The sequence below is a fragment of the Muntiacus reevesi genome, chromosome 21, assembly GCF_963930625.1.
Source record: "Muntiacus reevesi chromosome 21, mMunRee1.1, whole genome shotgun sequence".
Lineage (NCBI taxonomy): Eukaryota > Metazoa > Chordata > Mammalia > Artiodactyla > Cervidae > Muntiacus > Muntiacus reevesi.
The window spans coordinates 3,036,349-3,059,717 of NC_089269.1; the positions used below are offsets into that span (position 1 = coordinate 3,036,349).

At 43.3% G+C, this 23,369-nt stretch overlaps 1 protein-coding gene across 1 annotated transcript in view; it reads left to right on the forward strand.

The window, feature by feature from the left end:
* Positions 1-241: 241 nt before the first annotated feature.
* GUCA1C (guanylate cyclase activator 1C) overlaps positions 242-23,369 on the forward strand; it is a 38,024-nt gene continuing 14,896 nt past the window's right edge. The window contains 4 exon segments of the mRNA XM_065913847.1: positions 242-296; positions 299-356; positions 358-439; positions 22,256-22,398. Coding sequence (XP_065769919.1) covers positions 242-296; positions 299-356; positions 358-439; positions 22,256-22,398 — 338 coding nt within the window.

Sequence of the window (23,369 nt, forward strand, 5' to 3'; positions counted from 1 at the left end):
TATTTATCTGAATGGTAGTAAGCAACAATCCCATCAGATACTAACTGATGACCTTGGTCTTAAAATTGTACAGATGAGTTAATCTCGCTGGCTTTCTGTTCTTGTTTAGCCTGTGGCTGTTAGAGGTTTAGAGGAGCTTGCTAAGGGCTCTGTTAGCCTCAAGTTTTAGTGAAGAGTGAGAGACTCGATTCAGAAAGACCTTGCATGAAAACAGAGAAAAAGCTGTAGACTGTGAATCAGGATGGGGGCTAGCAAATCTGCAGCGGGTGGTGAGACAGCAGTCCCTGCTGATGAGACTTGTGGTACAGAAAACTCACAATGGAATACCCATCCAGTCTGCAAACACTGCCTGAGTTTGACATGCTTGAGTCTGCAAGGTCTGAATCAAAAAGCCAGTCGACATGTTGATCAAGTCTGTAATACCATGGACAAAAACAAGGTAAGAACTTTTACTTATCATTTGGGTATGGTTCTGCATTTCCTCCTTTTTTCAATAAATAAAATAGCCTGAGGTAAAATGTGTGTGTTCCACTGAATTGTGAGGTCTTCAGAGAACCCGCAGCTTGTAGGTAAGTGAGTCATTAAACACATTTAGCACTGCCGGCATGAAAATAATTGGGAACTAGCCTCTCCGCCCTTGGAAATGTTCTGCATGTAGGGAGTTATTTTAAAACCAAATTAAATCTCGGCATGGAATTCTAATGCTATCGTTTAAACAAATCTAATAAGCACAGATTGATTTACAAAGACTGTTTTCAAAGTATTTAATGCATTGGTGACATTTTATAGAAAAGCAAATTACAGGAACCTACTTTTTAAAGTGTGATTGCATCTGGATTGGCAGATAAAATCAATAAAAATTAGCCAACATGTTGTTCATACTCAAATCAAAAGTTAGAATGCTTCATAATCCTTTCCTTTTTTTCATGTCTGACCAATTTAGTTTGGGGAAAGCCAAAAAAAAAAGTACAATTTTAAATTCAGATAAATGTTAGTTTCTAAAGATTATTACTCAACTGTTGTCTCAAATTTATTCATTCCTGAGGAGATACTACATATTTAATTACATGTCTTAAAAATAGAAAAATGAGAAAAGAAAAGCATAGGATAGGAAAAATAAGATTAAAAAGTAACAATCTGAAATATTGGGCTAAATTCGTCCTATCTGCTTTTCCTTGTACATTTCAGTTGTTTTACCTATAGATTTGTATATTTCAAAATGTACTGATTCCATCTAGAATAAAAGGCATGGGAAAATGCTACTCATAGAAAAATAGATGACTTTAGAAGACTGTGCATGATAATAGGAGATAAGGGATAATTGACTCAGTACAGTTAAAGCTACTGGCTGTCCATTAGGATGGATGGAGCCAAATACAGCTTTTAGAGCCTTTAAGCCAAAAAAAACAAAAAAACAAAAAACACACACACAAAAAACAGATGCCTTAGATGTAACAGCCAGGAATTTGGGAGTTTTAAACCTGAGTAACATTAACAGCTATTTTAATCCTTGTGGCAATGACAGAAACAGAGTTTTTTGTAGGACATTATTGTCCTTTGTTCTTTGTTTTCAAATATGCATTAAGGACTGCATGCTTATCATGACAGTGTTTTCTTCCTCATTAATTTAACGTAGTGTAGATGCAAGCAAACCCAGCTCTACCCCCAAGGAGCTTACAAGTCAGTAGGAAAATGAGGCAGATTCTGCTTTTGTTCTTAACTATGAAAAAGGATTTTGATATGCTATAGGCTGAATGTTTTATGATCCCTTCTCAAATCATATGTTGAAACCCCAGACCCCAATGCGATGGTGTTTGGAGGTGAGGGATCTTGGGGGTGAGTAGATCACGAGGGCAGAGCCTTGGTGAGTGGGATCAGTAGCCTTATAGAGGCCCCAGAGAGCTCCCAGCCCGTTTCTCCATGGGTGGACGTGGTGAGAAGACGGTTGTCTACGACCCAGGAAGTGGGCCCTCACCAGACACTGAGTCTGCCTGTGCCTTTGATCCTGGACTTCCAGCCTAAGGACGGTGAGGAGTCCGTGTTTGTGCCAGCCTTCCTGTCTCTGGTGATTTTGCTGTAGCAGCCTGTTGGGCACGCGGTCATGCCGTGACTCCCGCCTCTGCCGGGCTGCGCCTCTCTCTGCATGCTTCCTCACGCGGCCGCCCCACGTTCTCTGTCTGACTCATGCGGCTGTTGCTGACCTGCTTCCTCTGCCTGCTGTGAGCTTCCCGATGGAAGTCCGCGGCTACCCACTGACTTTTCAGACTCTGACGGTGGTGCTCCTGAGAGTTTAGAAAATAAGCTTTCAAGCATCAAGCACTTTGGTTACTTTGCAAAGGGGTTGATGTTGTGTCCCAGGCCAGCAGTTTTGCTGTCAGCCCTGTGTTTGGGAAAACACAGTGGGTGGTTTCTATACAAGAACGGGATCATGGTGTCCAGGAAGCGGAGGCAGACAGTGGCCAAAGTGTCTGGAATGTGTGTGCTGCTGGAGTGGGAATCCTCTCAGGGACAGCTGTGGGACAGCCATATCAGAGCTCAACTGAAATTACGTGGAAGCTCTGCTCTTTGTGATTTATCATCAGTTCAGTTCAGTTGCTCAGTTGTGTCCAATTCGTTCTGACCCCACGGATGGCAGCATGCCAGGCTTCCCTGTCCATCACCAACTCCTGGAGCCTGCTCAAACTCATGTCCACCAAGTCAGTGATGCCATCCAACCATCTCATCCTCTGTCATCCCCTTCTCCTCCTGCCTTCAATCTTTCCCAGCATCAGGGTCTTTTCCAATGAATCAGTTCTTCACATCAGGTGGCCAAAGTATTGGAGCTTCAGCTTCAGCATCAGTCCTTCCAATGAACACCCAGGACCAATTTCCTTTAGGATAGACTGGTTGGATCTCCTTGCAGTCCAAGGGACTCTCAAGAGTCTTCTCCAACGGAATGGTTCAAAAGCATCAATTCTTTGGTGCTCAGCTTTCTTTATAGTCCAACTCTCACATCCATACATGACCACTGGAAAAACCATAGCTTTGACTAGATGGACTTTGTCAGCAAAGTAATGTCTCTGCTTTTCAATATGCTGTCATACCTTCTCCTCCAAGGACCAAGCATCTTTTAATTTTATGGCTGCAGTCAACACCTGCACTAATTTTGGAGCCCAAAAAAATAGTCTGTCACTCTTTCCATTGTTTCCCCATCTATTTGCCATGAAGTGATGGGACCAGATGCCATGATCTTAGTTTTCTGAATGTTGAGTTTGAAGCCAGCTTTTTCACTCTCCTCTTTCACTTTCATCAAGAGGCTCTTTAGTTCTTCACTTTATGCCATAAGGGTGGTGCCATCTGTGTATCTGAGGTTATTGATATTTCTCCCAGCAATCTTGATTCCAGCTTGTGCTTCATCCAGCCTGGCATTTCATATGATGTACTCTGCGTATAAGTTAAATAAGCAGGGTGACAAGTTAAATAAGCCTTGATGTACTCCTTTCCCAATTTGGAACCATGTTGTTCCATGTCTGGTTCTAACTGTTGCTTCCTGACCTGCATACAGGTTTCTCAGGAGGCAGGTCAGGTGGTCTGGTATTCCCATCTCTTGAAGAATTTTCCACAGTTTGTTTTGATCCACACAACCAAAGGCTTTGGTGTAGTTCATAAAGCTGAAGTAGATGTTTTTCTGGAACTCTCTTGCTTTCTCTTTGATCCAGTGGATGGCAATTTGATCTCTGGTTCCTCTGCCTTTTCTAAATCCAGCTTGAACATCTGGAAGTTCACAGTTCACATATTGTTGAATTCAGTCTTGGAGAATTTTGAGCATTACTTTACTAGCGTGTGAGATGAGTGCAATTGTGCGGTAGTTTGAGCATTCTTTGGCATTGCCTTTCTTTGGGATTGGAATGAAAACTGACCTTTTCCAGTCCTGTGGCCCCTGCTGAGTTTTTCAAATTTTCTGTCATATTGAGTGAAGCACTTTCACAGCATCATCTTTTAGGATTTTAAATAGCTCAACTGGAATTCCATCACCTCCACTAGCTTTGTTTGTAGTGATGCTTCCTTAGGCCCACTTGACTTCACATTCCAGGATGTCTGGCTCTAGGTGAGTGATCACACTATCATGATTATCTGGGTCATGAAGATCTTTTTTGTTCAGTTCCTCTGTGTATTCTTGCCACCTCTTCTTAATATCTTCTGCTTCTGTTAGGTCCATACCATTTCTTTCCTTTATTGATTTATCATAAGGATATTTATGATTTCTGTCTCTTTTTATGATTTATCATAAAGATACCATTTTGCTTAGGAAGCAAGTAAACCTATGCAGTGATGATTAATGCCACAAAACTTGTGGGGATCTCAACATAAAATCAAGCCATAAAACGAGAAGAGTACGAATTGCTCATTATCAGGTGGTAGCAAGAAGTGATATGCAGTTATGCACAGGAAAACAAATAGAAGCCATATATTTAATTAGATCGATAAAGCCATCAGCTATCCAGAAATCCAGATTTACTCTTTCAGTGGAGCTCCTCTGCAGTTTTACTATTCTGGGTGGAAATCATTCTAGGAGACTTTCCTACGCTGATAAACGTTTTCTTGATATTAGCCATCATTATGAACTTCGACTGTTACATTTATGAAATGCCAAGAAGTACGTGTGCCTGCTAAAGTCGCTCTGGCTAAGCTTCGTAATGTCAGAAATCTGAAAGTACACGCTTCTGTTGTGTTTGCTTTTCTGCTCCTTTTCCTGCTGTGAAACATACCGTGCCCAGCTTTCTGATCGTTACACTAAAAAGCTCCCAATCTTTTCCTCCCCTGCCATTTCTGACTGGCTTCAGCTTGTACTCAAGCCTATTAGAATAGTGCTTAGAGTAAATAGATTCCAAAATTCAGAGTATCGAGTTTATTCCTTTGGCTTATCACACTCCCTTGTAGGCTGATATTTGACACTCAGGAAAAATTTTGTTGTTCAGCCACTAAGTCGTGTCTGACTCTGCGACCCCATGAACTGAAGCCCGCCAGGCTTCTCTGTCCATGGGATTTCCCAGCAAGAATACTGGAGTGGGTTGCCATTTCCTCCTCCAGGGGATTTCCCCAACCCAGGATTGAATTTTAGTATACCAATAGGCTATGAAGAGAACAAAATTTACCAGAGTCACTAAAATGAAACTTCTGACTTTATATGAATCTACAGTTGTGAGAATAAGGAGGAAGACTAGTGGTATACTGGGAAATGTTAACAACTAGTGTTCTGGGGGGAAATAGCTCTGGTAACATTTGCTAGTTTCCATGGTATAAATAGGCCCACCCTGGCCAATTTTAAGCTAACAATCATTTAATACTTGACTTGCAAATTTTCTGAAAATTTAACTGTCAGCCTCTACCAGCAGGTAAGCTCCAGCACACCACTGAGATGGGTAGAAGAGTCTTAGAGTTAAATCCTTGTCATTTGCTATAACAGGAAGTAGATAAAGTCTAAAATTGATGAATCAAGACATAAGCAGAATAAGCATCTCAATTGCAAACGTGTAAATAAAAGGCTAGGGAAAAAAACAAAAAGTTCAAAGTTTTAAAGTATAAGTCTTCTAATTTTAGATATGTACATGTATGATATGCATGATAAAAATAAAAGCGGAGTTTTAAAATTTTATAACAAAAAGAGATGGAATAAAAGTGTTACTATGTTAGCAAATCTTTGGAGGTGAGGTCAGTGATGGAAACTGCTCTCCTCCAAACTAAGGTCTGTCTCTGTGCAAGGCACAACATAGATCCCTTCATTTCTAGCACTAGGAATTGTCCCTTCCATTATGGAAATCCTATGGACTTGAAGCTGAGGGTGGTGGTGTTCAGTTGCTAAGTCATGTCAGACTCTTTGCAACCCCATGGACTGCAACACACCAGGCTCCTCTATCCTTCACCATCTCCTGGAGTTTGCTCAAATTGATGTCCATTGAGTCGGTGATGCTATCAAGCCATCTATCCTCTGTTGCCCTCTTCTCCTTTTGCCTTCAATTTTCTCCAGCATCAGGGTGTTTTCCAGTGAGTTGGCTCTTCACATCAGGTAGCCAAACTACCAGAGCTTTAGCTTCAGCCTGACCCAAACCTAGTAGTGAGTAACTTCATCAAAACATGACGTCTCCATTAAAATATACAACACAGTGAAATCATGTAATAAACCCACATAGGGTGAGACAGTGGGACTTGAAGTTAAGTGGGCTCCAAGGACTGACCAGGGCCACCTCCTTCCCCACATTGATTTGCTACACCATTGATTCACTAGAGAGAATGAGTCTTTCTCTCACAACTCCCTGCCAAAGCAAAAGATGATGGGAGGCTGATGAGCATTTGAGCTGGGTCTGGGCCAGCACCAGTATTCCAAAAACACTATGAAAAATGTTATTGCTGGCTCTCTGTTCCTAAGAGGCTGTGAAAGTGGGCATGGCTGCCCTGTCCTTACCTGAGCATCCACATGCTTCTCTTGGAGACGGATGCAAAACAGCCAGTTCCCTGGAAACTGCTTCCTAAACTAGACATGAAGCTGCAGTCTGCGATCTAAGCATCCAGCGTGGGTGATACTGAACTTCTTAATACTTCCGCTCTGCCGAGGTCCAGGCAGAGCCTGGCGATGGATGAGGGAGAGCTTGCCCGCTCTTCCTCCTGTCCTTCTTTCATTCCGGCTGCACTGCTTGCTTCCTGCTACACCTTCAATTTGCTCTGCCTCATTTCACTGTTCTCTCTTTAAATGCAAGTGATGCGTGTCTTCATCCTAATGAAACAAAAGTACAGAAATATGAAGAACAAAAATGAAAATTTAATCATCCCCTTTAAGGCCCACATGTTTCCCAGGACGAGGCAGCAAGCCCAGTGGCATAAAGTGGATGTTGAACAAACATTTACTGAGTCATTGAATAAAATGACAAGGAAAGCGACAACTCTAGTAGCCTTTTATACATGGACCTCTTTCCATTCCTCTCTCTCTCCTTCATCTTCCCCTTTCTTCCCCATATTTACACCAGGGAGGGCTACTGTGTCTTCCAAATTTTAACCTAGTGATCAACTGGAGAGATTATCTCAATTATCTCACAAATTTTAAATGTATTTTTCATTTGTGTAGCTGGTAAGAATTTCAGCTGACACACTCGGGCATTTAAAACATGTTGCTTTAGTTTTCCATAACTAAGTTCTATTTTCAGTCCCCATTTTACCTAGGAGATTTCTCCCTCAACTTTTCAGGGTTGCCTATGAACCCCAGGGGTGCCCCTAAAACTCACGGAATTAGCAGAGGGCAGAGGAGCATCTGTCCCACCCTTGTGTTTGCTGAGACAGAATCTCTCCGCATCTCCTGCTTCACGTAGAAGGTCGCTGTCTCCACACGGCTAGGCCTGCTGTGTCGGATTCTCTCCCTTGGCTCATCTGCACTCTTAGCCACAGAGGCCTGGTAGGCTGGCTTGGGATTGTCTGGCCAGACACTCCTTGCAGCCTATCCTCCCAAGCTCAATATGTTCTACCCAGTAAATCACAGGTGCTTCTGAAACTATTAGGTAGCATTTCAGGGGCTCTGAAGAGCTCTGGTCATTTGTGTCTCCACATAGAAGAATTTAGCTGGAAGAAAAGTCATAGACAAGTGATTTATTAGAATAAAGTGAGAGGGTGCTGTCTTGAGTACTTCGTGACTTACATGTTTGTAATCAAAGAAAGTGGGGAGGGGAGAATACCTTCTTCATCATTCTTGAGTGAGCATTACGCTTTCATCATCAGCTTCTCCTCCTGAGCAGGGGAGTTTTCTTGCCCCTATATGGTCAAGCTAGGTTTACAAATTATCATTTTTTATGTGTGCTGAGAGCATGTGCTAATTTACTGAGCTCACTGGGCAGGGTGTGGGGCTCACGCTACAGTTGTTTTATGGTTTGGGGGCCTGTCTCTTGGTTTGGTTACATGGTTCTGTTGCTGAACGAGACTGCTTGGTTTTGTGGTTAAGTAAACTTTCTTTCTTGAATGATCATTAATTTACAGGTATTAAAAAAAACAGAGACATCACTTTGCTGACAAAGGTCCTTCTAGTGGTCATGTATGGATGTGAGAGTTGGACCATAAAAAAGGCTGAGCACCGAAGAATTGATGCTTTCAAACTGTGGTGCTGGGGAAGACTCTTGAGAGTCCCTTGGATAGCAAGGAGATCAAACTAGTCAATCCTAAAAGAAATCAACCTGAATATTGATTATTGGATATTGGAAGGACTGGGGATAGAGCTGAAACTCCAATGCTTTGGCTACACTGATGCAAAGAGCCAACTCATTGGAAAAAATGATCCTGGGAAAGATTGCGGGCAAGAGGAGAAGGCAGTGACAGAGGATGAGATGGTTGGATGGCATCACTGACTCAATAGACTTGAGTTTGTGCAAACTCAGAGAGACAGTGAAGGGGGAAGCCTGGCGTGCTGAGCCCATGGCGTTGCAAAGAGTTGGACCGAACTTAGCAACTGGACAACAACAACAGCTCATACATTTTCTATTTACAATCCCCTAGTGGGATTAACTATTGAATCACCAGCATTTAATCACCTACTTTGTTCCTTTATTCCTGTTGCTTCTACCCTTACCTCTGCCAACATCACCTGCTGTTTCCTCTAACCTTCCAACCAGTCTGGACCTTCACAGAGCAGTGCCCTTCTTCCCGCTGTCTTGCAACTCTCCTTTCCTTCCCTATTTGTCACTTCCCCAGCCTACGGGATTCTTGTTTAACTTGAGAGTAGCCAGGAGACACTAGAGAGACTCGTTCTAATTATGTGTTCTCCAAAATCTTGTTCATGGCATAAATTTTATGCTTTGAATCCCAAATAGCTTAAACAGTTGAAACTCAAGAGCTAAGCATGACCTCTGGATTTATACTTTCCTGCTGCCCTGTCTCATCTCTCAGGCAGTTAATGTCTTTACTGAACGTGGGAGGGCTGAATGATGGAAGGGATTACCTGGAGCAAAGTCACATCCTTAATACACCACATTATTATCTCACTCTATTTGCAAATATTTTATTGAGCTCCTGGGACACATGATGTAAGGAAGGAAGGCACAAAAGTGAATGGGAATTGGTCCCTGTCCTCAAAGGTGTTATCTAGCCAGATGACAAATGCATCCTCATAAAAATAAAAGTTAGTGAATAAAGAATCAAAGATTGAAAGAAAAGCATTATACTTACTCTCTAGCTTCATGGTTCATGATGGGTCTTGGGACTATAGGGCTACTTCATAAAACTTGTCCAGCCTATTATTAGGCAATTTGACTAGGAGGGACAGAGAGCTCTTCAATTCCATCCCAGCAGAGCAGGTAACAGGAGAAAAATCACACTCAAATTTTGGAAGGTTGTGGAAGTGGGGGTGAGTAAGTAGGTAGAAGACATGATTTCTGTGCCCTGGAAGAGTTGATAATCTAGTGGATAAGTCATGTCAAAATGAAATGACTTAAGATGAAAATAAGTCAATATAATACAGCAAACTAGAGCAGGGCTGTGCTATTCAAGATACATTTACTGAGATCAGAAAATACATTGAAAACCAAGTTGTAGAGTTAGTTAGGAAAGATTTTGTGGAGGCATTTTGAGATCTTCAAAGAAATGAAGAGACTGAATTATGCTAATAAAAGCTAATGGTTACTGAACATTCCCATAGCAGTTACTGTCTTAAAACACTTCATTATTTTATAGAATTCTCACAACAGTAACACAAGAGTAGGTGCTATTTTTTATCATTCCCATTTTACAGACCAGGACCCTGAAACACAGAGAGGCTAAGTAACTTGCCTAAAACAACACAGCAGAATTGGAACGCTGATAGTCTGATGTCAAAGGTTGCACTCTAAATTACTCTGGTATTTCCCACCTTTTACAAAATAGCTGAGTATTTCAGTAAAGAAAACAGTTCACTTAAAGTGTAAGGTAGAAGAGAGATGGATCACTGAGGATCTCGCTAAAGCAGAGGGTCACTGCGGGAGCAGGATTGGGGAGCACACACCCCCTTGTGCTCCACGCAGACAGCAGTCAGTTTCTGGGGCTACACCGATTCTAACATCATGGCTGAGAAATGAGGCACTCAGAGCATGTCGATGCCAGGAGTGATTTGCCTGGAGGATCTCAAAGTGGAAAGCCAGCCCTCAGTCCCTGAGGCTCCTGGTCCACATTCTTGCTGCTTCTGTGACATGTGTGAAGGGCAATGCATAGCCCTCAGGGCCACACCAAGGCATCTGGGCATGAAACCTTGGGCTAAATCCCCTTCACCTGCCTTTTCTAATCAAGATCATTTTAAAACCTGCATGTCCTCCCAGGTGCATGTAGCCTCAACAATAAAATGTTTGCCTGAGTTGTTGTCCAGGTTGCTTGGCGTCAGATGTGCCTGGGTCAAGCTGAGCCCATTAAGGCTAGCTAGGACCACTGACCCTCCAACAAGGCGTGTGTGAGTGTCCCCTCAGTGACCTTTGAAGGTGCAGAGGCCCATAGCCTAGCTACACCTGTGCAGAACGATGATGACTCACTTTTCCCCACTCACCTGTCCCTACTTCCCCACGCTCCTCACGTCCCAGAGCAAGACGTGCTTCTCTAGTCCTCATCCCAAAAATACCCCCAGCCCTGGCCTTCGGAAGAAAGACTTGAGCTCTGATTTTCTGTCTCTTTGTCCTGCTCTCTTGCTGCAAATAATTCTGTTTGCCTCAAATCTAGGCATCTTGGCTTGCCGTGCTTAGGGCAAAACAAACCATAATGGTGGCCTCCAAGCAGAGGGCCACTTTCAGCTCTCAAACTGAATCTAAGCTTCTCTGAAAATGATCTTTCGTCAGATACCTTCTTGCGGGCAGGGATGGAGCTGTTAACTAATAGGGTAATGGAAGTGGGGGAGCAGGAGCCTGACTGCTGGCACAGAAGGAATGCGGGGGGAGAGGGAAATGGGCCTAAAAGACTCGTCAGAAGCCTTGTCTCCTGCAAGACCACGGTCTTACAAGGGAGGTAGGAGAGTTTCTTTGAATTTGGAATTCAAACTGTTACTGAGTCAAAGTTCGTAGGCCTTTCCCACTGCAATAAGTTAGGAGGTAAGATGTTGAGGCAAGGAGTGGTGAGTTTTCAAAAACCCACAGATGAAGAAAAGGGTGGACTAATATCTTAACGAACTATCCTAACTCAGGCTTCTCTTCTAAGGAAAAAGGGGGAGTGGGAAGGGCTTCCAGTAAAGGCCGGAAGGGGATTGCAGACCTCTTGGAGCACCAACCCCTCCTCGAGGGAAAGCATCACCTTTTTCCTCTTACTCAGAAGCGCTGGATCACAGAGCTCCGGCAAAGACTCAAGTTGTTAGCAGTTAGTCTTACCTTACCGCTCATCTCTGTTTATATATATATTATATGAGAACTTTCTAGGCTAGAGGTGCATCTATCTTACAAGTAAGGATCACGGGATGGGAACTTAATGAGCTATTTGGGCATAGGAAAACATCTTTTCTCTAATGCTTAACTCCTGACATGCGGGGCTGAAGTGGTCAAATCTATAAGCTAAAAATGAGGGAAACTATTTCAGTGTGGTGTGTATTCTGTTCTGTCTCTGCTCCAAAACCATGGAGTGGTGGTTTGAGCCAGATAAACAGTCATCAGCAAAGATAATCAGAACACTAGGATAAAACAAAACCGCCAACACAAGTTCTCAGATTATGCAACCTCAGACAAATCCTGGGACTCAAGGGTGAGGGAATGGTGAGGAATTCTGAGAAACATGGGTGATTAGCCTGTCTACAGAAAGAAAACTAAGGAAAAAGGGCAAGCTGCAGGACTGAATGAGCACAATGTGAGTTTACCAATAACATGTGTACGATTTAAATCTTTAATATCCTACGTCCTGAGTCTTCTCAATGAGCCCTTCTGTGAATCTCTTCCATCAGCAGCTGGTCACCATGGGGACAGTGGGGGCAGCACCCTGGAAAGGGTGGGATTGCCGGGCTCTGACCCCACTCTGACCCTTACTACTCTGGGACTAGGCTCATGACCTGTGTTAGTGTTAAATTCCCAACCTGACAAAACCTATCCTGCCTATATTGTCACTGCGCTCATGTGATAATGTTGGCGAAAACTTTGAAAAAGTGTGTAATGCAGCCCACCAAGGAGGGTACGCTTGTCTGTAAAATGCAGGTGTGCCTGCTAAGCCACTTCAGTCCTGTCTGACTCTCTGTGACCCCGTGGATTTTAGCCCGCCAGGCTCCCCTGTCCATGGGATTCTCCAGGCAAGAATACCGGAGTAGGTTACCATGTCCCCCTGCAGGGGATCTTCCTGATCCAGGGACCAAACCTGAGTCTCCTATATCTCCTGCATTGGCAGGCGGGTTCTTTACCAACTAGCACGACCTGGGAAGCCCGTAAAATGCAGTTAACACTGCCCTCAGCCTCCACAGAGCCTCTCTCCTTGTTATAGAGCTCAGATTGTATTTCCAAATGAGACATGCCTAGAAGTACAGGGCTTGCTTTCCTGTAATTTCTTGTCTTTTATTGATCTGAGTGCATCAGACATTCATTTGTTGTGTTTTGGGGGCTGCACTGGCTCCGCGCAATGATTGCCAGTCGCAGAATGCAGTTAATTACATGGGGATCATCTGAGGTTTTACTGTCCTGTCTAACCCAGGATACCTGAAAGGAAGCCCTAGCTCTACTGGAAATTCAGAAGTGACCTTTGGCTGTCTCATTTCTTAGTCTCCTCATGTGAGAGCTCTTATAAATTGCAGCAAGCAACCTGGCTTTTAACTCGTGTCATAATTGCTGCAGATCATTGCTCCCCTGGCTGCCCTGTAGACTATAACACTGTATCTGGTTGTCTGGTCTATAATAAGGTGACCGCAATTACTGCCACTATTCATAAGACATACTTACTTGAAACATGACCATTTATTAAATTGTAAACAATTAGGCCACAGTCTCTTAAGGGTGAAAAGACCAAGGCTACTAACTTCAGAACCTCGAGCATAGGCACTCTTACGAAGTATTTGCTGGGGATTAATAAAAAAAAATCTCATCTGTTTAGCACTTCATAATTTACAAAGCATTTTCATATACACCACCAATTGTCAACATTTTGGCTGAGCCTCTCAGACTTTCGCCCATTAAACTATACCTGCTGGTGTACATTTAAGCTGTTGTAACTCATATTTTAACAAAACCTGCTGGATCTCAATTCTGGCTAAATAACTAAAATGAAACTGAATAGGACCCTATGGGACCTTCCCAGGAAAGACCACCTCATGGCCTTTGCTTGTAGAAAACTTAGCTTCTGAGGCCTTCCCCAAATTCCAAAGAGCAAATTTAATCAGAAAAATATGAGAAAAGGCAGAAACAAAGGAAAACAACCAAGCAAGACAGTAACAATAGCTTAGCCATTAAACATAATCAAGAACCTTTAGTTCTTCTGAGTCTGCATACCCTTGAGCTGTTTGCAGATACTGAAACCCCCACCAGGTGGAAGAAGTTAAACTGCACGCTGACCACAAGCACATAGATCCCAAATTGATTGGAACCAGAAGGTTGATGTTGACTCCTGACTAATTAGACTGTCCATGAACTGATCACTCACCCTGCAAACCTCTCGCTCACCCTGTCTTTAATAAACCTTTCCCTGAAGCCACTGGGGAGTTGGGGTCTTTTGAGCATTAGAGGCTAATACTCCCTGATCAGCCTTGCAAACAAACGCGGCACTTTGCTTCACCGCATCCCAGCATCAGTAGATCAGCTCTACTGCGTGCAGGCGAGTAGACACAAGTTTGATTCGGAACAGAAGCACCTGGGGATATTAAGATTAGGGACTGAGGCTCCACCTCAGCCCAACTAAATCAAAATTGTTTATGCTGTCAGATGATTCAAATGTGTAGCCAGCACTGTTATACCAGAAAAACCACAAAGTAACGGAAAACTGGTTTCTCAGCCAATGTCTGCCCCCACCAAAGAACTGTGTACCATGGATGCCTATAAAAACGGGATTCTGGGTCCCAAACTAATAGTTCAGAAGCAATTCCTCTGACCTTTTAGTTACAATTATAGTAAGAATAAAAAATGCCTGGAATATACTACATACATTCCACCATCTAGTCTGCCATTGTTCACAGCCCCTATCAACTCTCCTAGTCATTAAACAGCAAGCATCCAACTCTTCCAGGAGAAATAATGCAGTCTTGGGAGACAGGCTTGAATGAATTAGGGTGAGCCTAGATTTTGTCTATTGTAATATTGGTTTAAGGAGACGGATGCTGATAAGAAACCCACATTAGCTACTTGAAGTTCCTTGCAAAAGGCAGCTATTGTAGTCTGGCATGGGTCTTCCATACTTAGCTCCAGAATTGATCAAACCTGTACAATGGTCTCGCCTTTCGTAAACTGCATCTGAGACCAGCTTCCAAGTTATGGTGGGCAGGGCACGCTAAGCTGGCAGTTTCTAGGGGCAGATGGTCAGCTCCCAGATATCCAGAAAGCCTGGGAACACCAGGAGCTAGTTTGAGACCTTTGTCCCAGAATCCTCGAATCTTGTACAGTCGTGGCCAAGTCAAGAACAACTGAGTCTGATCAGCATAACAATCACATTATAGAATCCATTTCCCAGGCCGGCAGCATATTTTCATCTTGGAGAGGTGAGCCTCCTCAGGATGTTCCAGCAATTCCGTGGCTGAAAGAGGTTTCGTTTGCTATTGGAAGTCAGTAGGTGAAAATGAGCTAGGTCATAAATGCTGAACATCAAGTTTCCCTTACAGATTTAAAAAATTCACAAAAGTATTTTTTAAAGCATTCATAGGTACTTGATGTGACAGAGATAGCGCTTATTGCCTACTTTCTTTTCAGTTCTTTATTTTTTCCAGTGGGTTTTGTCATACATTGATATGAATCAGCCTCTTTTCAGTTCTTAAAATGCAAATTAAGAATCACTGACAGTTGTTGATTCCGTATATAATGTTCTTATACCTTGCTCTCTGGGCTTCCTTCTGACCATCTGAGGAACCATTTTCAGGCAGAAATTTCAATTCATATGTTGCTACTGACCTGCCATAGCTGGCAAAATGTCACTGAAGTGTCACACGTGAAAGAATGATAACATCTCATTGTCTGCAGGTGAGGGACCGTGACGATTCATGAATTTCTCAGATAGTGATTCTATGAAAAATAGTAGAAAGTCAGTGCTGTGGGAGGAAATGAGTCTTAATCTGGGCTAAAAGTTTGGATTTTTGCTGGATTTGGGTTATTTTCCTGACTGCGGGGGCGTGTGTGTGCATGCTGAGTTGCTTCAGTTGGGTCTGATTTTGCGACCCCGTGGATGGTAGCCCGCCAGGCTACATGGGATTCTCCAGGCAAGCGTACTGGAGTGGGTTGCCATGCCCTGCAGCGGGGGAACTTCCTGACCCGGGGATCGAACCTGTATCTCCTGCATCTGTGCATTGGTAAGCGGGTTATTTACCAGGGGTGCCACCTGGGAAGCCCCCTCAGCAAGAACAAATGCGGCTTTGTAGCTAGTTACAATAAGTCACTTCTATTTCCATGATGATGTTACACCTCAGATGTTGTGCCTCTTGGTTAATACCGTTAGGGCCTTGTTAGGGTTAAATGAGCCCATATGTGTAAAGCGCAATCCCAGTCCTAAATGTGTAACAAGGGTTACATCACGCCAACAGTTGTCACTGCTGTCATGATTATTGTTACTAGTCTAGCTCATCCATCTGAAATGAAGGACTGTTTCCAGAGCTGAAATTTCATGATTTTGAATCATGAAATGAAGCCAAGTTTTTGTAATATTACCCAGCTCATAAATTAATGGCTCTGTTATTGGGACAAAACTCTGAAGGGAATGTCTCTGAAATACACTAAGATTAATTTCAATATCTGTATCTCAAGATCACTGAAGATCACAGGACCATATTGAGCCTCTCAGATGATACCGACAGTGAGATTTTACCCAACGGCTTTAGAATGTTCCCTGGTGGCTCAGAGGATGAAGCATCTGCCTGCAAGGCGGAAGACCTAGGTTCAATCCCTGAGACCTGTTCGATCCTGGGTCAGGAAGATCCCCTGGAGAAGGAAATGGCAACCCACTCCAGTGCTCTTGCCTGGAAAATCCCATGGACAGAGAAGCCTGGTGCAGGCTACAGTCCATGGGGTCGCAAAGAGTCAGACGTGACTGAGCGACTTCACTTTAACTTTAGAAGGCGTGGAGAATGGAGGAGTGAGAGTTTTGATGCAGGTGGGAGGCCCCAAGAGGGGGAAATGATGAGCCAAAGCAAGGACCAACTCCACAGTGATAAAGGAAGGCTCTAGTTTCCTAGCCAAGAGTGTGGGTGAGGACTCAACAGGGCCCGCTGGAAGAGAACTGGTGTGTGTACTGATTCATCTCGTTGGCCCTCCTGGAGGGAGAATATCCCTGGGGGAGCCATAAGCAGTGAGAGGCTGTTGTCTGAAGGTACACATGTGTGCCTGCTCAGTCATGTGTGATTCTCTGTGACCCGATGGACTGCAGCCCGCCAGGCTCCTCTGTCCATGGGATTCTCCAGGCAGGAATACTGGAGGGAGCTGCCATTTCTTTCTCCAGGGATCTTCCCGCCCCAGGGATTGAACCTGCGTCTCCTGCACTGGCAGGCAGATCCTTTACCCCGAGCCACCTGGGAAGGCCCTGTTGTCTGTAGGGTGCTGGAGGCTAAACTGTGGGCAGGAGGGAGGGGCCGAGGATTCCAGAATGGACAGAAGTGTTCTTCAAACCCGGACGCAGGAAGGGGCCGAGAGGAGGGCGGACACCTCCTGTCCTGCTCAGCCAGGCGGGTGTAGTGGCAGAGGGCGGGCCCGCAGGAGAGGCTCGCGTCTCCCTGAGGTTAAATGGCTGGGAGGACGTGGCCGGCTTTGCCTTGGGCAGTACCAGGTCTGAAGGAAACAGGCTCCCAGGTGCGGCGTCTTCAGACCCCGAGTCGCCTTACCTCACACACTTGCCCTGACAAGCTGCTCATACACAGAGGTCCACAGCAAACCACTGCACTGAGCCTGTCCCGTCTACTCCAGAAAGAGAATTCAGCTTTAGTAAACCGAGGGCTGTGTTGCGTGATATGAAGGCACGTCTTAGAGGAAGGTCGTGCCAGGTCGCTTCAGCCGTGTCTGACTCTGTGAGTCCACAGCTATCTCCCGCCAGGCCCCTCTGTCCCTGGGATTCTCCAGGCAAGAATGCTGGGGTGGGTTGCCATCCCCTTCTCCAGGGGGTGTTCCCAGTGCAGGGATCAAACCCACACCTCCTGCGTTTCCTGCGGTGCAGTGGATTCTTTAGCCCTGGGGAGACCCCAGAAGGCTGACTAGATCTTAAGTCTTGGACCCACCCACATCCGTTTTGCTGCGTTAGCTGGTTTATTTAAACTCTGAAGATCAGTTTTCTCTTCTGTAAAATAAGGCTACCTGTAAGGCTGTTAGAATGAGAGAACCCATGGAGAGTGGCCAGCATGCGTCTTGGGATGTGGGCCTCCCCCCTACCTTTCCCCAAAATATACTAACGGTTGTTCTTTTACTTAATAATAAATCAGCTATTTTCATGTGCATATCAGCTTTAACTTTCTACCTTCACTTCAAATGGATCCCACTTTTAAAACAACTGATTCATGGCAGATCATGAATATCACCTGGAGGTCATATTCCACCTGAGTAGTTTCTGTTGAGGCGAAGTTGTGCTACATGACTTTGTTTCCCTTGATTTTATCATACTTCTAAAATTTCACCTCCTGGGGGAAAATTTTTTTCTTAAACTTTCTTTATAGATGTAAACGGAGGCACAGACATTTCAGAGAGACCATGAGAAAGCTTAAGTTTCAATGTGTTTCTCTCCCTCTCATTAGAACACCCTCCACAAAACAACATAGTAATGGAACCAAACTCCCTTAGGAAACAGAAATTTATGCTTCCATATCTTGACCCCTTTAACTCTTCCTGTAATCTACTCCATCCTAAGAACATGACGTATAAATCCATAAACGTTTTGGGAATAAAACTGTGTAGAGGCTCTCAAACTCTCCTGAGGCTCATGGCTTTGTCTTCATCCAATTTCCACCCTCCACCCCCTTCAAGCTCTAAAGAAGATCCTTCTCTCACCAAACTCACTCTTTAGAGTTTTGTGATTCAGAATTACGAGAAATTGGAATAAAAGAATGAACTGTTCCCATGGTGGGGCAGGCACGTGAAGGAAGAGGGCAGTGGAGACCGCTGAAGATGGAGCACCAGGATGCGCGTGGAAGAGCAGATGGAAGAGGAAGGAGGTTTGTGCAGAAACCTATAAATGCCTTGCAAGTCACGTTCCAGAAATGAAAGACTGGCTGTTATTTTGAAATTAACTTTTGGCTAGACTGTGCTCATGACTCATTCTGAGGCTGAACCTTGTGGGTCGTGATTTTTCTAATTAGTCTGAATAAAGGCTTATAAATTCGTGTGAGAGTAAGCCACGGTTACAGAGCCACTTGGAGAGTTGTTAGATGTTAACATTGTCTACGAAGATAGACGTGGATAAGAAAAACAGCATAGGTCCATGACTCCCAAATCTTGGGATTTGTAAGACATCACCTGGGGAAACAGCAGCTTCTTGGACTCCATCCCAAGTGGTTTTGATGCTGTGTTCACGTTAGTGTCTAGGAATCTTTATCTTGATGTCCACACTTGATTCTGACATAGAATTTATGACCCCCATTCTGGCTCAAGGCCAATGTCAGACTTCTTCATACAGTTCTATGTGCCGTGAGGGCTCCCATAGTTCAAACACAGAAATACCAGTTTTCCTTTGGATTGCCCAAAGAAAAACTGGTTTGGACATTCTCTATTGCATGCCTCCTAGTCACATTTGGAGAAATATCTTGCCTTTTCTGTAGTTCCTTTCGCCCCGCCTCTTACCCATCCTGAATCTATAGATCAATTAAAGACAAGATTTGTTCTTTTTACAGAAGAAACATTTTACTTAAAGCCCTCTCCAAGATGAACACAAACTACTAAATTACATTCACCAGAATTGTCTCACCAATGCAAATTTACACAAAATCTTAATAGGATGAAAACTGGAAAGGGAGATCTAACTGCAGATTGTGAGGATTAATTTGCCTGACTACACAACAGAATGCTCCAATGAAAACAGGAAATGTTTTGCTTGCGCTTAATTTAAGAGGCTGCACTTATTTAAGTAAAAAGGTTTCCTCACCCATAACCATTGTCTTTGGCTGTAGATTAGCCAGGCTGCCCATTTTAAAACCACACAATGAAAATACTTTTGCTTGTCTCCTGGCAGAGGTTGCCTAGAGCTTTAGAAGGCTGTGTGAGAAAATGTGTCAGGACCACCCACCCACTGTGCCTTATCATAAAATACCAAATGTTCTAAAGGAAACATTGTTCAATCTACCTTGTCATCCTTCATGCCCAGGTGAGACCGAAAACTGTGATCACTGAAGCAAGACTCGTAAAATGAATCATCATGAAATATCACAAAATATAAAGTTTTATGGAAATTCTAGAGCATCCACCTTATAACAGACCAGCTCAGTTTTCGCAGGGAAGATGCTTCTGTGACCTTTTGGTAAATATACACAATAACTACCCAGGAAATGACTGTATTGATTGGTCAGCCCTGGAGACACAGGAACAAGACCTAGAAGCAGACGCACCCATGGTTAGACACTGTATCTCCCACCTTCTATCCACCACACCTGCAAGTCCTGTTTCTGAAAAATAATGGTTGTGTCCCACCAAGTCTGGAGATGATACCTTGAATATCACCTTACATTTCAACTCTCTAATAATTTCCCTTGTCTCGGCCATAGCTCTGCTAGGGATTCACAAGTGAAGCGGAAGTGAGCAGTAGGAAAAGCAGGTGGAGGAAAGGTAAAACCACTGAATGTTTTGGGTACATCTGAGCTGACTTCTATAGGGACACTTCTACCACACCCAGCTGTTAGCAGAAGTCTTCTCTCTTATAAGACATTCACTATTGATGGGATAAAGATGCGTGCCATTAAAAAAAAAAAATCTAATAACCTAAAGGTAGTGAAATGATTTTTAAATATTTTCTTTTTCTAACTATCCACAGTAAAAATTTAAAGTATAATACATTTTGAAGAAATGCTATAGTAATTAACACACTCGCTTACAATGTCTGAGATGTTGTCTTTAAAAAAAACAAAACTTGTCCATAGGTTTGTGGATTTATCTCCGGGCTTTCTATTTTGTTCCATTGATCTATATTTCTGTCTTTGTGCCAGTACCATACTGTCTTGATGACTGTGGCTTTGTAGTATAGTCTGAAGTCAGGCAATATTGTAAAGTAATTAGCCTCCAACTAATGAAAATAAATGAAAAAATAAAAAAATACTTAAAAGCCACTAACCATGACAGTGTATATATGTCAGTGCTACTTTCTCAATTTGTCCCATCCTCTCCTTCCTGACTGTGCTCCTAAGACTGTTCTCTACATCTATCTCCATTCCTTCCCTGCAAATAGGTTCATCAATAGCATTTTTTTTTTCTAGTGGGAGGCTGCTAAATAACATAGGGTGCCCAACCTGGCACTCTGACCACCTGGTGAGGTACGATGGGAGGCTCAAGAGGGAGGTGATATATGTATACTCATGGTTGATTCAAGGCTATGGCTTTAACAGTGGTCGTGTATGGATGTGAGAGTTGGACTATAAAGAAAGCTGAGCGCCGAAGAATTGATGCCTTTGAAGTGTGGTGTTGGAGAAGACTCTTGAGAGTCCCTTGGACTGCAAGGAGATCCAACCAGTCCATCCTAAAGATGATCAGTCCTGGGTGTCATTGGAAGGACTGATGCTGAAGCTGAAACTCCAGTACTTTGGCCACCTGTTGAGAAGAGCTGACTAATTGGAAAAGACCCTGATGCTGGGAGGGGTTGGGGGCAGAAGGAGAAGGGGACGACAGAGGATAAGATGACTGGATGGCATCACCGACTCGATGGGCATGGGTTTGAGTGGACTCTGGGAGTTGGTGATGGACAGGGAGGCCTGGTGTGCTACCGGTCATGGGGTTGCAAAGAGTCAGACACGACTGAGCGACTGAACTGATGGTTGATTCAAGTTTGTTGTACAGGAGAAAATAAAACAACATTGTAAAATCAATAATAAAAATGGCTGAATTAACTTAAAAAACAATTTTTTAATGTGGGCGTCTCAAAAAAGCCATTAACCAGCCAAACAGGCTTTGCTTTACATCCTTAAACACTGGTGGGTTCTCACTTTCCTTAGATTTGGTAGAATGAAGTCTCAAGCCTTAAAGACTCAAACATCACTTTATAGACTAGTAAGCCTAAAGTCCTTTATTCCCAAGGAAAAAGGATACTTTGTCAATCCTGTTTTTGTAAATGGAATTTGGCATCCCAAAGAGAATCAGCAGATAGCATCTTTTCCTGGGCTGAAGATGCTGGGAGTACATGGGAAAGCAGAATGGTCAGATACCTCCCCTAGAGCTGGCCACCTGAAAATAGTCAAGCATTTGGCTGAGCAAGGTTTGAAGTATATGATTCTAGGAATGGCACAGGCTATTTGTCAACTGAGAATGTTTTACCAAATTAAAACAGGATGAGGGGAACTACCTAAACTTGCAACCCTTAATCATTCCTAAGATTGAACACAACAAAATCTTTTAAAAAAAAAAAAAATTGATTCATACTGAAAATGATGGGATTCAAAGGAATCATGCAGATTAGCAGTTCCAAAACTTCAACCAATTTCTCTAAAACACTATGGAATTTAGTTACATAATGGATGTTTCCCTGTAGCTGAAAATTGGTACCTGGTCTTCTTCCTGAGTGGAGGACAAAACCTGACTGTATTCAGAAGAAGCCCTTCTAAGGTGTTCACTGTGAGAACTCAGCCTTCCATCATGGCATCAGACTTTTTTTTGTCACAGAAAGTAGAGTAAACATTTTCAGAACTTTCCTGGTGTCCAGGGGTTAAGACTCCATGCTTCCACTGCAGGAGGGGATACAGGTTTGATCTCTGGTTAGGGAACTAAGATCCCACGTGCTGAGTTTGGCCAAAGAAAAGAAAAAGTATACCTTTTCTCTGAAAACATACTCACTTATTTATAATTACTTGTCTTACAACAGTTCTTTTTAATGAAGTGCCAGGGAAGAGTTTCATGCCAATATCTCATGAGTTGTATTAAATTGTCCTGAAGGTCCTGCTCATGAATGATGACTTCACAAATAAAAAATAATTGGTCTTCTTAAATATTTATTTCCCTTTCCACCTTGCTTTCCATAGGATGGATTTATTGACTTAAGAGTTTATTGCTGCTGTAAATCCAGTAGTACAAGAAAAATGAAACAAAAATTAAAGTGGTATTTTGATCAAAATGATGTAGTTGGAAATGGTTCTGTTGACCAAAGGGAGCATCTGAGTGGACAGTGAAGCAGTAAGGCATCCTTTGCAGACATTCCAGAGTTAACTCCACCCTCCTCCCCGTGGAGTCAGTGACAGCTCCCTATGTGGGTGGCTATTCTTGGGACGTGTGTTTGGAATGGCCGAAGCAACGTCAGTCTCTATCCTGTTGGTTACTGAATGTGCAACTGCATATCAGCGTTTTCTTCTAGGCGCAGTCCACTCTGAAGTTTAGAAATGTAGAAGGGTGTTGAGAATGAAAAATAAACATAGGTTGGCCACCTGATGCAAATGGCCAACTTGTCACTGGGAAATGACACTGAGAAAGATTGAAGGCAATAGAAGGGGGCAGCAGAGGGATAAAACGGTTAGATGGCATCACTGACCCAATGAACATCAATTTGAGCAAACTCTGGGAGATAATGAAGGACAAGGGAGGCTGGGGTGTTGCAGTCCATGTGGTTGCAGAGAGTCGAACACAATTTAGTGACTGCATGACAACAGCTTAAGTTATCTTTTTCTCTGCCTTGGTGCAGAAAGTCTCGTGGGGAGCAGCTGAAATATAAGACGGTCTATATAGCAAGAGACATGGATGAAGAATAAAGGTCCTAATGAATCTTTCTGGGAACTTGACTAAAGTGTTTTCTAATAGATCGCTCAGGGAGCTCAGATCCTTTCCATCTCTGAAGTTCAAGGACTCCCTTTATAAGTCTTAACCCCCCCATTCTCCGCTAATGGAGTGAGGATAGTGATTATAATGGTATGAGATGAAATGTATCCCAAGTAAAATTGACTAAGTGGGGCATTGTGCCTGAATGGAGATAGGAAGCAAAATAAACATAATGAATAAACACTGAATTTGTAACTGTCAGAGCTAGGATCAGATGTCACAGAGATGACATGGTCCAAATTCTCTCATTTATAGATGAAGCCGAGTCATATAATGCATACTATAAGAGGAAAAGTTGTGAGGAAAAATCAGTGGGTAGAGCTATAA